Source organism: Eleutherodactylus coqui, chromosome 11, assembly GCF_035609145.1.
Source record: "Eleutherodactylus coqui strain aEleCoq1 chromosome 11, aEleCoq1.hap1, whole genome shotgun sequence".
Lineage (NCBI taxonomy): Eukaryota > Metazoa > Chordata > Amphibia > Anura > Eleutherodactylidae > Eleutherodactylus > Eleutherodactylus coqui.
Genome location: NC_089847.1, coordinates 112,548,700 through 112,565,949, shown reverse-complemented (window position 1 = coordinate 112,565,949; position 17,250 = coordinate 112,548,700). Strand labels below are relative to the sequence as shown.

General features: G+C 42.7%; 1 protein-coding gene across 3 annotated transcripts in view; it reads right to left on the bottom strand.

The window, feature by feature from the left end:
* The window catches only part of KIAA1549L (KIAA1549 like), a 155,807-nt gene that overhangs the window by 44,323 nt on the left and 94,234 nt on the right, over positions 1-17,250 (bottom strand). For 2 of the 3 annotated variants that reach the window (XM_066583263.1, XM_066583265.1), the window contains 3 exons: positions 13,920-13,952; positions 10,098-10,273; positions 7,964-8,181 (listed from right to left, as the gene is read on the bottom strand). In XM_066583263.1, the coding sequence (XP_066439360.1) occupies positions 7,964-8,181; positions 10,098-10,273; positions 13,920-13,952 (427 nt within the window). The remainder of the gene's footprint in view (positions 1-7,963; positions 8,182-10,097; positions 10,274-13,919; positions 13,953-17,250) is intronic. The other variant, XM_066583264.1, reaches the window with a different exon arrangement.

Below are 17,250 nucleotides of genomic sequence, written 5' to 3'. Positions count from 1 at the left end.
CTATCTGTACCTGTACCCATATCTAAACCATGCTGCACAGAGACATAACTTGAAGCTTCTGGGCCCCAACGCAAAACCTGTAACAGGGCCCCCAACTATAATGCTTTATTCATAGTACTGGGCTCCCTATATGGAGAAGAGAGGCCTTATGAGCCCCCTGAGGTTCCTGGCCCCGGGTGCAACCGCATCCCCTGCACCCTCTATAGTTACGCCCCTGCTCTCACCATTACATTGCCCTTGTCACTTGCAGTCCAATGCTCACATGAAAGTAGGACAAGCCAGGGCCTCCCACAAGATGAGAACACTCACTCATCTCCTACTTAAAAAGTGCTTCCGGCTTCTCCTCCGGGTCCTCGGCTGTGATTAACAGCCACGGACTCATCCTGCTCCAGCTAGATTGCAGGAGCTTTAATCCCGTGCTGTATTTTAACTATCAGCTGGGATTAAAGCCCAGGAACAAGCGCTGTAAATTTATTTGGTCCTTAAGGAGTAATGTCTGGTACTGTCAGGGTGTTGGCAGGAGTGGTGCACATTTTTGACTGTCCCTTGAAGAACTAAGCATATGAGGAAGTGATACTGAAGTTGTGTGTTAATAAAGTTCTGTTTTAGCAAGAGAAAATATGGTCTGTCCAAGGGTATGTATAGCCACCCAGACGTAGAAGGTATGAATCAGCGAGGGGCAATGAGATGGTAGTCACGGTGGCACTGCTGCTCCTCCTGGCAGAGTAGAAAAATGCTGATCTATGGTCTGACTACCCCAGTGGTAAAAATAATAAATAAATGATAGGCAGCTGTTATAGGCTGCTACCTACGGAGTCGGGTAAGGGAAGATGGTAGTTTGTCATGACGCCAATCCATATATGGGTAGGGACCCATTCCAGACAAAAATAATAAATATAAAAAGTGGATAACTAAACAATAATGGCGGTAGTAGTCCTTGCTTTCCTGTTGTGTCATGTGGTACCTCTGTGCAGTTGTTGTAGGTGGTGGGAAGCACTTCAGGAAGCAGACTTTAGATGAAAAACAATTCCAACTTTATTAGGCGAGTTCTTTGTCCACATAGTAGTTACACTATTCTCATCACGCTGGCATTATTTGAATCACAGAATCCACATGCATCATTCCCTGTAGATTCATTTAGCTGACTTGGACTGTAAAGGGTTAATCGGTGACTTGCTTGCGGGCTTAACACTGCTTGTTTCTGTTCCTATCTCCTACGGACACTCTAGCATAAACTTGATTTCATACTCACACTTTAGATGTTTAGCTCCCCACTGCACTGGCTATCGTAGATGTTTGCCTGGTTCCTCCCCAGTCTCTATTTTAGGTTTCTCTGGACTAGACTGGCTAACCCTGCCCACTCTCTACCTTTTATATCTATCCTGTCCATCAATACTGAGCTTGGGGAAAACTGTCTATCCAATCCCAGGCTTGCTAGGGGTGACTACAGGTGTGAGAGTAGGTTACGGTGTCTTATGCACAATCATGCAGTGTTAGGTAGCATAAACACATCTAATTAACACATTTAAAGTCATACACATATAATTTCACGCATTTACAAATACATATACACACATGAGGTTGCAATAGCACTGCTGTGGGACCCCAACTCTGGGGTACTACATATGTGCCAACCCACTGCAGAGTTTCGAGACGGGCCTGAGGCCTTCTTCAAACATTTCCCAGTGGTACTCTGAAAAGAGGAGCTGGTCAGCTCCACGGTATTCCCCATGGTGATTCTAGAGAGGTGCCTGCCTGAGGGCTATCCCCACCCTCTTCACTGCTGTGCTTACTCCCATGATCTGATTGCCTATAAGATGTTCACTTATCAAAACTACAAGCTGCCCGTACACCTTTAACAGCTCTTGGTCAAATGAGCGTTGGGCAAACGGCTATCTCTTCTGACTTCCCCATACGTATGAGCACTCAGTTCAGCTGGGTATTCATATGTTTTTCGTAGAGGGTGTGGAGAAAGTTGCAACCTGACAGCTATAATGGCAGCTTATCTCCAGGAAGAACAAAAGGATTGGGCTTTGAAATGTAAAATACTGGTCAATCCTTCTTTCTCTCAACATTATCTGTCGTGGAAAAGTCGGGAGGCTTCCAACAGTTGTCCACTCATGCCAAAACGGGTGAGTTCAGAGGCCTTCACAAGTATTCACAGTGCACCAAAGAATAATCCCTGTTTTCTATGCATTTTGGATGTCAGGTGTCCGTGGGTCACCTTGGGTAAGGTGTGTCCCACCTGGCACCAGGTGAGTCAATCTATCACTTCCTTTTTCTCCTTATTGAAGTTTTAAACAACGGAGCGCTGTTTCATTTTGTGTTTTACTTGAAGGGAAAGCAAATACCAACTATATAAATCCAGCTTGAATATCTGCACAAAACTTTTCAAGGTGACTCCATCATGAGATAAGAGGAACATCTCAATGCCATCATCATCACTCAGGAGGCAGCGTCAGTATGCTCCTCACCTGTCAATCATAAGACTCTTGTTGCTCGACTGCTAAACCTTTATGTACAGCCGCCACCCTCAAGCCATAAATTATTTACTGCAAGAGGGAATGCACTGTGATACCAGGAATCTGCTTACTGAGTCACCGAATTAACTCAGCCGTTGCTGACAGTGTATGTGGGATTGCTGGAGAACACTTTCTCTCCTTGTACCCTTGTGGCAGGGGCGTAACTATAGAGGATGCAGGGGATGCGGTTGCACCCAGGCCCAGGAGCCTTAGGGGGCCCATAAGGCCTCTGTTCTCCATATAGGGAGCCCAGTACTATGAATAAAGCATTATAGTTGGGGGCCCTGTTACAGGTTTTGCATTGGGGCCCAGAAGCTTCAAGTTATGCCTCTGTGCAGCATGCTTTAGGTATGGGTACGGGTACAGATACAGATAGAGGGGGGCGGCTGCTCATCTTTTCCACCAGGGCCCTTGAGCCTTTAGTTACGCCCCTGCCTTGCGGTGCTTTCAGACAAATGAATTATTCCTCATTCTGCACCCGGATTCTGCATCACAATCCGCACCTCTCCATGTGGATTTTGATGTGGAATTGAAATGGCTTAAATCAGTCTGCAAATCTGCGTCAAAATCCAAAATGAGACTTGATGGTTTTGGTGCAGAATTTGCAGCGGTGGAATAAACTGTGGATTTGGGTACAGAATGCAGAATATTTCTGCCCCATATAAAAGCACCCTTAACCCCTTCAGTGGCAGGGTTACTATTATAATGTCATGCCTCACAGGGCAGGTTTTTTAAGTGAGTCAACAATGCAAATTAATCTCGCAAGTATTTATTAAGGAATGCAACAATCACATTGCAACATTATTTTGTAATGAAAGAAAACATTATAGCAATTTTGGAAAAAAAAAAAAAACCCTGGAAGATTTCAGTTGACAGCTCAGTGCTCTGCACATTTCAGCACTAGAGCTGTCCACAGAAATCTTCCGGGGTTTAACTGCATGGTCAGTGCAGCAAGCCCCGGAGCTTTTCCAGGGATGCCCCTAAATGGATTAAATGGGGTTGTTCGGGACTTTGGCCATTTTTTCTATTGAAGACCCAAGGCCTCAGGATAAGTGATCAATAGTTGATCAGCAGGTGTTCCCACTCAGGATCCTAGCCAATCAGCTGATTCCCGACACCGCTGTCAATGTGGTCAGCGCTGAAAGCAGATAACGCTGTAAACAAATCAGTGGCCCAGTTTGATACTGCAGGGCGACTAAAATAAAAATTTTTGTGAAAAAAAATGCCTTTACAGTTCTGGCCACTAGGGATCTCCTTTCCTCCTAATTTGCTGTCCACAAGACGGAGAATAGGAAGTGGAGGAGACTGACGACTCATGCTGCCCATGGAAATCCATGGAAAGCAGAGTGAAGGGGGGAGAAGAAGGAAGGGAGAGGAAGTAACTCACACAGACCTGGCTGCTAGAGCTAGCTGAAAATTAAAGAAACAGCCTGCAGAGGGAGAAAACTGGTGAAAACTGCAGGATACAAGTCATATAATGGCCAGATATAGCATTATACGTCATGTACACACCTGACAGCTTGTTCTGAAAAGTCAACTGAATGTGCCGATACACTTTTAGGGGTTAAAAGCTCAAAACTATTTGCTGACCTGGTGGACACATATTGCTATACAGTATGAATAATAAATTACTTGTATAATAAATCAAACTTTCCCTCCAGATGCACCACAAAGCTTTGATGTAAGCTCACTGATAACACGGCTTATAACACGTCCCCTGTGTTCACCACTGACCTAATTGCTGAGGATCAAAAATGGAAGTAACGCAATCTCTAATACTATCTCTAGGAGGTTTCTCATTAGCCCAATTAGACTGTTTGCACTACTAGTTAGGCTTTATGTAGCGGTCGTATCATCTGGCATCTAGTTCTATGGAAACAAGGATAAGACGCATCATCTCGGATGCATATATAAGTTTTGCGCTTCGCTGTGGCACTGCCTCTTCATCGTTCCCATCCCTGCCAAACACAGTTCACTGCCAAGTTCCTATTTTTCCACCCTTGGTACTCGTAGTGGGTGATTTACACGTTTTAATAGCTTCTCATTAGCTTCTATAGTCATTGCAGAGCCGCAATGGGTGAATAATACAATTCCATCCGGAGTACAAGTATTCTGCTAATTCATTACACATTCTTTTCTGCCGCTGCCTCTAATTCTTAGTCATCGGTCAACCTTGACAAAATGCATCTATTTACCATTAAATAACAAGTAACCAGTCGCTTTTAACTCATTTTACTGCCTGCAATATTCTTAATAAACACAGCCACGCAGATGATTTGTTTCAGTGTATTAGTGGAATGTCATAGGGACATTGATATATCCACAATGCATTTTTACAATTTTGGCACTGTAATGTCCCATTCATAATAAAATAATGGAGAAATGATTGCTGCTGGCTTCCTCTTAAAGGGAAACACCAGACTGAAAAAAAAACTTTTTCGAAACAATACCCACTTGCGGTGAATACATATACATAGGTCCCACTGGATTAGATAATTGTCCCATAGTATTAGTTAATCAGTTTTAAGATATTAGGTCCATAAGGCATGAAAAAGCCGCTTCTGTGAACCGCGTAGTAGTAGTTGCCAAAAGTTGTGTTATGGCTCGCCGCCCATGTCGGATCGGAACCAGGGTGACATCACTTAGTCAGCCCAGGTTCACGTGATTCACAAGCCAGCACATACTCTGTGTCATTTCGGCGCTGGACGCCGCCATGAGCACTTGTCTGCTAGTGTGGGGTTGGATTGGTTGGCTGGGAGGCCATTTATTCTGGCTCTTCCTCGTAGAGGATGCCGACTATACTTCTTGTTTGAAGGTGCTTCCGGTTAAGTCGGCAGCTCTTGTCCTGTTCCAGTTCAGATAAGTCTGTTCGGCTTTAAGTGCTATCTGGGGTGTTATTACATCTATCTCCTGACTATTAGATGTCCATGCATTTGTGTAACATCTGGTTCATTTGTGTTTGTCTATCTTTGCATATACTGTGATGAATTTATTAACTTTGTTACCAACTAGGGAGAGTCAGGGTCGCCTCAGATTCCTAATGTGTGGCCGCCCTCATCAGGATAGGTGCGCTGCTTTTAGGTAGGGTCTTGTCATATAGATAGGTTAGGGTCAGATTTCCTCACTTTTTGGTTTTGTTATAAATATATTGTGTTATCGGCGTTATATATTATTTATATATATATATATATATATATATATATATATATATATATATATATATCCTTTAGGACAATATATTACATCTAATCTGGAAGAGGTGTTTTGCATCCAGCTCGGATTTAACAGGTTACCAAAACACATCCCTGTAAGACAGTGCTTTACAGCTATTGGCATTACCATTAGAGATGAGCGAGCATACTCGGTAAGGACAGATACTCGACTGAAGACTCGGGTGCTGGCGGGGGTGAGCGCTATGTTGTGGGAGTGAGCAGGAGGGAGCGAGGGGGAGAGACATCTCCCTCCCGTCCCCCGTCCCCCTGCTCTCCCCCACCGCTCCGTACCCCCCACCAGCACCCGAATCTTTGCAGGCGAGCAGGCAGGTAATCGGTAAGGACGATACTCGCTCAAGTATCTGTCCTTACCGAGTACGCTCGCTCATCTCTAATCACCATCCATCCTCTCCCATGCAGGTTTGTATGTCTTATCACTAAAGGGCTCTGTGCTTTCTTATAGATGATTTCCCTTAAGGCCCTTTTACACAGATAGATTTTCGGTCAAAACATCGTACAAATGAGCAAAAATGAATGAATCATTCAGTGTAAATGCAGGCAACCATCAAATGACAAACAATAACCTCTGACATCGTTCGCTTGTTCAAACTATATGTTGTAAATGGACCCCTATACATCAATGCCAGCGATTGGTATCAGAACTTCAAATGGATCGGCATTGAGAGAATTGAGAGAAGAAGAGTAATGACGGCAGTATTCTGCAACTACATGACTTTGCAGTATTCTGCAAGGACATGGCTTTAGCAACTGCACCTCCTTTCTCTGAAATGCACAGCAGAGGTTAACTTTTCAAGACTTCCCACCCTACTACCCCTACAAGCACTGAAGAGTATCTTAAACAGCAGGACTTAGTGTATGCCTATTTAATCCAAATGGGTCCATTATATTAAAAAATAGTTATTTCAACTCTAAATTTCACCTTAAATGTCTACTTACTTTTCAAAAAACTTGTATTTATATAATAGCCAGTGTGATAATTAGCAAAACTGCAGACTACTTTATTTACCTAAAATAGTGCTTTTATGCTGAAAAATCCATCTAAAGTACTGGCCACTAGGGGTCTCCCTTCTTCTTAACTAACTGTCTGCAGTCAAGTGTGTTACTGGAGAGCACACTACAACCGAACAGTAAGGAGGGGAATGAGTCATGAGAGGAGAGGAGGCAAGAGTAGGCTGAGGGAGAGGCATTCACACATATATGTGGGCTAATGGTGAGTTATCTGCTGCCAAATATTAACATCTACACTGCTCAGTCCTGCTGTACACTGTCCTACATGATAATGTTATTTCTCTGTGTGTGTTATAGACAGTTAGAGAGCAGAATCAAAGTTTCTCTGCACAGTCTATAATACACATAGCATATCAGCCAGGCTCCTTCCACCAGTCCTGAGAGAACTGAGAATCAAATATACACCATGTAGAGGGGAAAATGGTGAAAAATGCAGGATACAAGTTATAACAGCCAGAAATAGTGTTATTCAGCTTATTCCGAAAAGTTAGGTACGATTTAAATAACAATATTTTACAAGATTAACCAGTTAAGAAACTATCAGTACTTTCTAAAATGTCTTCTAAACAGGTTTCGTTGCAAATTATAATACCTGGAACATACATGGAAGTGAAGGAAGTGTGAAGCAATAATCAATATGGGGCCCCTAATGGTGTTTGCTCAGACTTATCACATATCTACATCTATGTCAATATTTGTCATCCCTTTCCTAGTTTCCATGGCAACACTATCATTAATTAATTCTTATGTATACAACTTTAACAGAAACAATATCCAGGGCTGTAGCTATATAGAGGAGTAGAAGTAACAGTTGTGCCTGGGTCCTGGAACTAAAGAATGCGGAAAATCCCTTCTGCCACTTAAAAAGACACTAGTAATATAAGAGGCACATGATGGTGTTGGTGTGTGTGTGTGTGGGGGGGGGGGGGGGGTCATAGACTCATAGTCCTGTTTTTGGGTCCAGAAACTTCAAATTATGTATATGACTATATATTTTGATGCTCTTCAGTTCAATTGCATGGAAACGAGTCACAATTCTATCAATTTGTTCTTAAAATTCCACTAATACATGGTGAAAACATTTTGGCAACTAATATAATATTTTTAAGAACTGATCCCATGTGTTTTCTTGGAAGAAGTGACATTTGCTTAGATAGATACATGATATTAGCCATAAGATTTAGCTGTAAGATGTTGTACCTGTTCTTAGGCTCCGCAAATGGAGAAGAAGTATCTGTCCCGGCATCCAGCGCATTGTTGATCTCCATCTGAGTTTTGGAATAGGCTTTCCTCTTCCGGTCATTGAGTGACTTGCTTTCTATTGGAGGGAAGTCATAGTAGCCTTTCCTCTTGGCTTTCAGACGTAGCTTGTTGCGATAGTGTTCTATGTCCGATTTCTGTTTGAGCGCTTTATTTACCTGCGGGGTGAATAGAACTTTAAGGATGGTGCCCATTTATGGAGATACAACCCTCTTATGGTGCCTTCACACACCGCAGTTTTTGATGCAGTTTTTTAGGTCAAAGCCAGAAGTGGATCCAGCAGGAAGAAGAAGTAGAATGCATGAAAATCTACCACAAAAAATGGTGTTTTTTCTTTCCAATACTATGCATGAAACCACCCTGAGGCCGCCTTCACACGGGTGAGAAAATCGCGCAAGAACTGTTTTCCTGCATCAGAAAAAAATTCGCAGCAGTTCTATCTTTTTGCATGTTCTCGCATCGCACTGCCCATTGCTTCCAGTGGGGCTGGCGGCAGCATCGCACCGTGTGTTAAGTGTGCACGGTACAATGCGAGGTTTCCCCATTGAAAGCCGTTGGAGAAACTCTGCAGTCCTCCGCCGCAGCTGACTGGAGGATCACGACTTCTCCGAAGTAATGCGGGGCGATTTTGACATAAAAACGCCTCGCATTAGCAGGGAATTCACATGTTGGCGAGTGCAATATCTGCCCGTGATTCCCGTCCCGATATCGTGCTCCCCTGTGTGAAGCTAGCCTAAGAGTGGTTTCACGCGGGCGAGAAAATCGTGCGTTTTTCGCCCGAACAGTCACTAAAAATGCAGATTATGAAAGTAATGATTTACAATGATTTCCTTCCTGTTAGTGATGTTTTCACTCATGCGATGTTGCGAGAGCAAAAAACTGCAGCTCGCTCTATCTTTCTGCGCTTTGCCTTTTTTTATCGCCCATGTTCCTATATGGAGCCTCCTTTTTATCGCATTGCAACGCAGCAAACGTGTGCGATGTGATTTTAACATGAGCAAGTCCTATTGACTTTTGCTGAAAAATCGTGCGACAAAAAGGCGCGAAAAGAATTGTGAGTGGCAGCAATGCTTTTGCGAGAAAAATGCTCAAAAATCACAGGAAAAAAGATCGCCCGTGTGAAACTAGCCTAAGAGTGGACTCGGACTGTCTAGCAGCCTCCACCAAACTTTTTGCAGCCCTGTACTTAAAAGTTCAAGCCCCTTTCCCGACAGTCTGAAATCAGGACCTCATAGTGCTACACTGATGTGTCGCATATAATGGATAGGAGGCGTGCATGCAGTTAGAGGGAAACATCTGCACACAATGTGTAATGAGCTATTTTAGGGATAACGCCATTAATTAGTGAGTCAGGCAATGCAGGCACGCTGTGTGTTTTCGGGTAGACAAAACACTATACTGTACAAACATGAAGCGGACTGCATCCTCAACCTGTATTCACTGCAATGATGAAAAATACATGTATTCTGCAGGCAATAGTACGTTATCAGGGTAGGGGCTCAGGGACATGCCCATACTACAGCACTCCACAGCCATTTGTATGAATATGTAATGCCCATAGACTTCCCTACTATACCACCATATGCCTCCAATTCACATGGTCACTAAGGTTTTTATGGTTGGATTCGTATAGAATTAAAAAAAATGGCTACTAATTAGGCATATTTCAAGACCCCGCCCTCCCCCAAACCGATGTGGCCAGAACCAGGTCATAAGTCACTCACTGCAGAAGAAAGGGACCATGGCCTCACTAGTGGAACTCAATCTGGTTCTCCTCACTCAAGTCCCAAACCTATTACTTACCCTCTCGTACAATGCCCCATGGCTCTGCTGAGTTTACGAGGCCTAACTAGGTTTTATTGGCACCTCTTGCCAGGACACATCCCTTTAGATTAGGGTGAGGGCATGCTAACCATGAAGGTGGCCTTTGTAGCTGCTGTAAGGTCCCTCAAAAAATGAACATTGGTAATGCTGGCCCCATTCCCCGTAGCCTTAGCACTCTCCACGATGTACTCAGAGTGAGAAGTGATCCCTTTAATATGTATGTATAGTAACCAGTTAAAATATGCCTTACCTCGCCATTAATGATCGACATCTCCTGATTTCGTTCCGAGACGGTAAGAGCAGGTGGTATGGACACCGGTTTTATGGCAATGAGTTGCACTGAGCCAGAAGATGAGTCAAACGGGTCGGAAATCATTTTATTTTTATCAAAGCGAATATTCCCCTCCTCTTCATCACTTATTGGCACTACGGAACAAGGAGTCCAAGTGAGTTATTACTAGTTCATCATCACAGCAACCAAAATGTACCTAAATGTATTGCGAAATTATGAGCTATGACCAAGAGGGGTGCAAAGATAGAATGTCAGCTGGTAGCAGAATTCGGCAACTTGGGGTTCTTCACATTACAAAACACCACAAGACCCGCTCCCCTGCTGCAAAGGAACATTTTTTAACATCTGAAGTAGGAAGAAAATAGCCTTTAAAACAGATTTATATGGATTAAAGGAAATGTTATATTTAGAGGGTTACAGCAGTAGTCAGTGTGAGTATTTTTAATAGGCAGAGAAGAAAGATCCGGACACAATACGGCACAGCAGTGGTGCGGCGCTAGGCAAGGCCAACTCCATCCTCAGTCCTGTGCTTTTCATCAAAGGTCAGACCAATTTAAAAACTGTAATTCTATTTGCTATGCTTCATTCCTGACTCGTGGAGGTGATATTTAAGACCGCGGTCTATTCATTGTCCTATTAGTGCACTTAAGAAAAGGATGTGATGTAACTACTTGCATAATAACTTGTTGACAGGAGTAAGAGCTGGAACAGACTGCAACTTAGAATATTAAATTCATGGCCGGCCTTAGTTATACGTGACCCATGTAGTCGCACGGGGCCAATGCCCCGCTCACCAGCTTGTTGAATGGGCAGACCAAGTGGATGTAGATTGGGGGTGATTTAGGTCCGCCTACGTGGATGATTTGCTTCCCCCGTGTGATAGCGTCTTATGGAGCTACATGAATCATCCTCCTCCTGTCTCTGTCTCTTCTCCTCTGATGTTCTGAGGCGCCGCTGTCAACCCACTGGCACCCCGCTACACGATTACTTACTTCTGTGACTGCATTTATGTTATGAGCTTAGTTCTGGTATTGTATCAATGTACTAAGCTTGGTTCTAGTGCTGTATTTATGTTACAACTTTGGTTCTGGGATTGCATTTATGTACTGAGCTTAGTTTTGGTTCTGCAGTTATGTTCTGGTGCTGTATTTATGTTATGAGTTTGGTTCTGGCATTGTATCTAAATACTGAGCTTGATCTGGTGCTGTATTTATGTTATGAGCTTGGTTCTGATACAGTAGTTATGTACTGGACTATTCTGGTGTGGCTATGCTCCTAGCTTGAATGGTAATATCACTTAAAGGTGTTGTATGAGTTTTATTAAGCACCCTCTAGTGGTGGCTGTAGGCAGTCCGAATTTTAGCATTTCACTCTATGACAAGGATTTGGAGCTCTATTTCTACAATTGCTAGACGTTTTTATGAACGTTACTAATTACCATAGAATTTGGGACCTACTTGCATAAAAAAAAAGAGTGCAGAAGTGGATTTCCCTTTAAGCAGAAAATGTATTTTATACTAGATATTCCAGCTAGGATGAATACATACTAGTCTCTTATACAAACACATTGGGGAAGATTTACTAACCTCAATGCGTCAGAATTAGGACTTAATTTGTGGGGGGAAAACAAATGGTGTACATGCCCTGTACTGAACTTACTATGTGTTTTAGAAACTTTTTAAGCTTTATTAGACAATTGGGAGTGGCTTAGTGTGAAAGGGGCATGGTCTGCGATTCAGCAATATTCCTAAAATTTGGACGTGAAGTAAACCAGCTAATAAGTGGTGTAAAACTAGACAAAAGTATCTGAAGATGTGACAAATTTGTCATCCAACATGACCACTGTGATATAATTGGCGTATCCTTAGACTGTCCAGCGTAACTATTAGACAGGCTCTGCAGTAATTAAAGGGCTTTTCCACTAAAAATATTTACCCCCTATCAACAGGGATATTCGGTAGCTGTTGGTCTGACCGCTGGGACCCACAGCAATCCTGAAACTGCTCCTCAACCACCACTCCATTCACTTCTCAAGGGTGGAGGGAGATCGATGTGCTTTGTAATCTAATTCCGTTCCATAGAAGTTAATGGAGCAGCTGTTCAGCGTGCGCATAGCAGCTCTATTTACATATAGTATTCGGGGTGCAACATTCTTGAGATTGCTGGGGGCTTCAGTCATCAGACCCCCAGTGATGAGAAATGTATCGCCTATCCTGTGATTAGGGAATAAAGGTCTTTAATGGGAATAGCCCATTTAAAGATGCAGTATATATATATATATATATATATATATATATATATATACTATGGTGATTTGCAATGCAGGTCAGATATATATATATATTTAAAAAAAAAAAAAAATATATATATATATATATATATATATATATATATATATATATATATATATATATATATATATATATAAAAGCTTGCAGCAAGCCTAATAGCCATACATTTAAATTGTCATAGATGCCATTTGCACAAGCAAGAATTCCCTGATTTAGTGGATTTTCTAAGTCTAAATACTCTGGACACACGGGACGATTATTTACTGCTATTGTTCGGGGCCAAGTCATTCCTAGACACTACCATCGTATATTCTCACTAACCTTGACAGACTAAAGCAGGTTATAGCTCATAATCTGAGCGGCTTCACAGCCAATAAACTGGGCACAACTGCTGCCAGCAGACTGATAAAATCGTAGTTATCACAGCCAGAAGACGACCAGGCTGCACCGAATGGGCACATATACCTCCCCATGCATTTGAATCTTTTCCTCTTTTGTCATCTCTGTCTTTGGGCTTCAATGTATATTTCCATAAAGCTATTAATTGAAGGCATTGGCATCTTAACTACTCATTATAGCCATCCATACCGCCCAACTCTGGAAGGTCAAAGAGGCCATTTATAGTTGACAGATTCATTCTCCATCCATTTCTATACACTTGGATGCTTTTATTTTAAACATTAGCATACAGATTTCAGAATATAGACATTTTTATGATCCAAATTGCATATGAAGTAATAATATGCAAATCGGGGTCTCCGATTTGTTACATATTATTGATACATATTTCCAAGGTCAGAAAGGACATTTAAGAGCCACAAGAGGGACAACGGGACTTGGGTCAAAAATAGGGACTGTTCCTCCAAAGGAGAAACACTTGGGAGGTATGGGCATCCCGTTTAGGAAAATCAGACTTCAACCTTTGTGGGGTTGTAACGACAGACAAATCTAATCCATAGTTTGATCCTACAAATTGCTTCCAATGTTCTATCACCCAAATATCTGACTCTTTGTACATCATTCCCATCATTCAGTTGAGCGATATGACCTATCATGGGGACAGGCCATCAATAGTAAAGTCTCAGAAAACCATTTTTATTCTACATCTATGCTGGGGCTTTGTACTGTATCACACAGAGCTGATTCTGGAGATGGCCATAACCATGTATTAACCCTTTCCAATCCAATTTTGCATTCAGGGTTTCCTAAAAGGCTTTCTCTTTTTGCTGTTATACAACAGTGCCCTCTGCTGGCTAAAGCCAGAGTGTGTGCGCCAGAGAGGTTTCGACAGCAGAGCGGCTGCCAATAGATAGTAAGAATACCTTGTCGGATGTCTTCTATCATTGGAGCTGTAAAAGCTTCAATCAGAATGTAGGAAGACGTCAGACAGTGGATTGGAAAGGGTTAAGTGAAGTTACAAATCTCTACCCAAAGAGTTAGCAGGGTTTTTAATGTTAGTGATAGGAGATCAGTACTTGGAAGATCTTACCAATTTTTTTGTTCCTTTTTTGTTTTGGAAAACCTAAATATTGAAGAAAATGAAAAAAAAAGGTCGGAAAATAAGACAATTTATATACTCTGCAATATTAAGCTGATCCTCTGGCCTTGGACAAACGACGGTTGTCGAACCGCTTCTCTGGTTCCTGATACACGCCGTGTATTAGTATGTATCGGTAGTCTAAGACACTACATGCACAGTGTGCATCAGGTAGTCAGAGAAGTAGTGCGGCCATCCTTGTTTGTTGAGACCCAGAGGGTCATTTTAAAGGGGTTTTCCAGGCTGTTTTTATTGATGGCCTATCTTCAGGATAGATCATCAATAGTTGATCAGCTGGGACACTGAAAAATTTGGGCACCCAATGTCACCGGCAAATCGCCTGTAATTACCAGCATCGGCCACTACACAGGGGTCAGGGTGATCTGCTTTCACTCTATACCCTGTGTTTTGCTGGTGGCGGCAGACGCCTGAACAGCTGATTGCTTGGAGCCCCAAGCGGTAGACCCCAGCCGATAAACTATTGACGACTTATCTGGAGGATACATCATTAATTAACATTGCCTAGAAATCCCCTTTAAGTAATGTGTGTATAGACATAGGCTTAGGAACCCGATTCCCCAATGAAGTTGGATGGGTGTCACTACTAGTTCGTCAGGTTGTCACTTGCTACAGGCAAATGATATTAGTGGGCGACAGAAGATCTAATAGTAGAGATAACAGAACTCTGACATAAAAAAACTATTATCAGAGAGTCAAAATTGCCGATAGCAAAGAATTTGATAACTTCCTTCATGTTTAATATCGCCAAAAGAAAAAAAAAAGGTGGAATCTGATTGGTTGCCATTGATCTCTTCCTCCACATCAGAGCCAATATCAGCACCAAGATCTGGAGCTTCCGGTTCTTGGAAACCATATGTATTAAAAGTAGCAGTTCTCCTGTGACTAATATACCGTAAGGCTAACTTTACACGAGCGAGTGTGATATCGGGCCCTGATTGACGACCCGATACCGTGCTCACCAACTTAAGATGTCCCCGTGGATGTAAGGCATTTTTATACCCGCCTCGCATCATGGATTTTTGCAGCACACTTGATACAGAATCCGCATGCAATCCTTTCAACCTTCTCATCAAATCTGTGGGAGATCTGCACCAGTTAAGTGTAGCTTCTCGTTCCGCAGGATCGGCTGTTGGAACTTTGTGGTGCTTTTAAGGGACCTTTTACATGGACAGAATTGGGCCACAGGATGCACCACAATACGCAGAAAATTTTGCACCAAAATCCACATGGAGGCGTGCCAACTTTGATGTGGAATTAAAAATGGCCTAGCCCTTTGCAATCCAATTTTGAATTCAGGGTTTCCTAGGGGGTTTTCGCTTTCTGCCATTACACAATGGTGCCATCTGCTGGCTAGAGCCAATACTGCGGCGTTGGACATGCTGGAGAAGTCCTTGACTACAGAGTGGCCAGTAATATACAGTAAGAATACCCTTCCGGACGTCTTCAGACATCAGAGCTGTACAGCCTTCAATCAGAATGTCTTTAGACGTCAGACAGTGGATTGGAAAAGGTCAATTCTGCAGGCAACTCTGCATCGAAATCCGCATGCAGCTGTGCGGCTTTTGGTCCGAACTTTAACAGTGGCAGTCTTGCAGTGCACCCTGTGCCAAAGGCCCCTAGAAGTGGTTTATGAGATTAGTTAAAAAAAGTTCTTTTTTTTTCGCCAGAAACAGCGCCATTTTTCTCCATGGGCTATGTCTGGCATGGCAGCTCATCTCTATTAACCCCTTTAGTAGCACACCCGGAAAATCTCCGGGGCTTGCCGCACTGACCATGCAGTTAAACCCTGAAAGATTTCCGTGGACAGCTCTAGTGCTGAAATGCTGGCCAGGGCAAACAGTTATTGTGCCACTGTACACGTTTAAAGGGGTTATCTGACTTTAAAGAAAAATTAAAACAGCTGGCTATGCTTCAAAATAACAAAAGGAACTATACTCACCTTTCTACTTCCCAGGGATACAATGTACCGGCACCAGCGGCAATCTCGGTCAGCAGAAGTCAGGTAACCCCTGCAGCTTGGACTCCTGACATCATGCTGCCGAGGATATGAGTGCTGATGCCTGGAATGGGCAGCTGCAGACTCTGACTTCCGCTGTCCCCTTCTGGGGTAAGAAGAGAGATGAGTATCATTTCTTTTGTTATTTTTAAAGATATGCAGCTGTTTAAAAAAATGTTTTAAAGTTGGACAACCCCTTTAACTGTAATATGACTAGACTGCAATACCTCGTACAGCCCGTAGAGGGGAGTGGCATCATTTCTGGAAAAAAAAATCTTTTCATAGCATTGTCCTACTAGGTCTACGGGCCGCACAGTCTTAAGAGGGCAAGAATTAATTTATCATTATTTGCATTCAAGCTTTAGAAACATCAGTATGTGATCTGAACAGCTTCTAATATAGGAAACTGTTGGCTTCCCCTTCCCAATCATGCTTATCTGTAATACAATACTTTGTAGTACCCTTGAATGAAACTAGATAAAGGTTTATCCAAGATAAGAAAAACATGTTATTTGATTTACAAAGTAGCGCCACACCTGCGCACAGGCTGTGTGCGGTATTGCAGCTCAGTCCCATTAATGTAAATGAAGCTGTACTGCAATGCCAGACACGACCCACAGACAGGTGCGGCGCTGTTTCTGGAAGAAAGAAGCCATGCCGGGAATTAATTACGAGGGGCTTTTTAATGTCAGTATTGCTGGAGGCTATTTATTAAACAAATTTATTAAAATGTCTTAGGATGTTGATAAATTTGTTGCGTCTTCAAATACAACTAGAAATGTGAAGTTCGCTTTATATGCCGCCCACTAACTGGAGCAAGATTGCAACAAATTTTGTGACATTCGAAAAAGTGACATGTCATAAATACAGGGTGGGACACAGAAAAGTAGCCCGTCACCACAGTCTTATGAAAGGGTACATTTACACGTTGCAGAAATGCTTCCACAATTCTGCATCACCTGATCAGCAGCACTGTGCTGACTACAGGCCACCAGGTACTACCCTGTTTTCTGGAAAATAAGACATACCCTGAAAATAAGCCCTACTCTGGGTTTGGGGGATTTTCGGAGAGGCTTGAAATATAAGCCTTATCTTGAAAATAAGCCCTAGCTGTATTGCATTAAAAAAAGGGATACTTACCTAGCAGCTTTGGTCCGGGTCCTCCTGCTGCTGTCTGGAGCTCCGCCGTACCTCCTGCAGTCTTCAGCCTACCACAGAAAATCACTTCCTGGTTACGGGTTTCATAAATTCCACCATCAGGAAGCG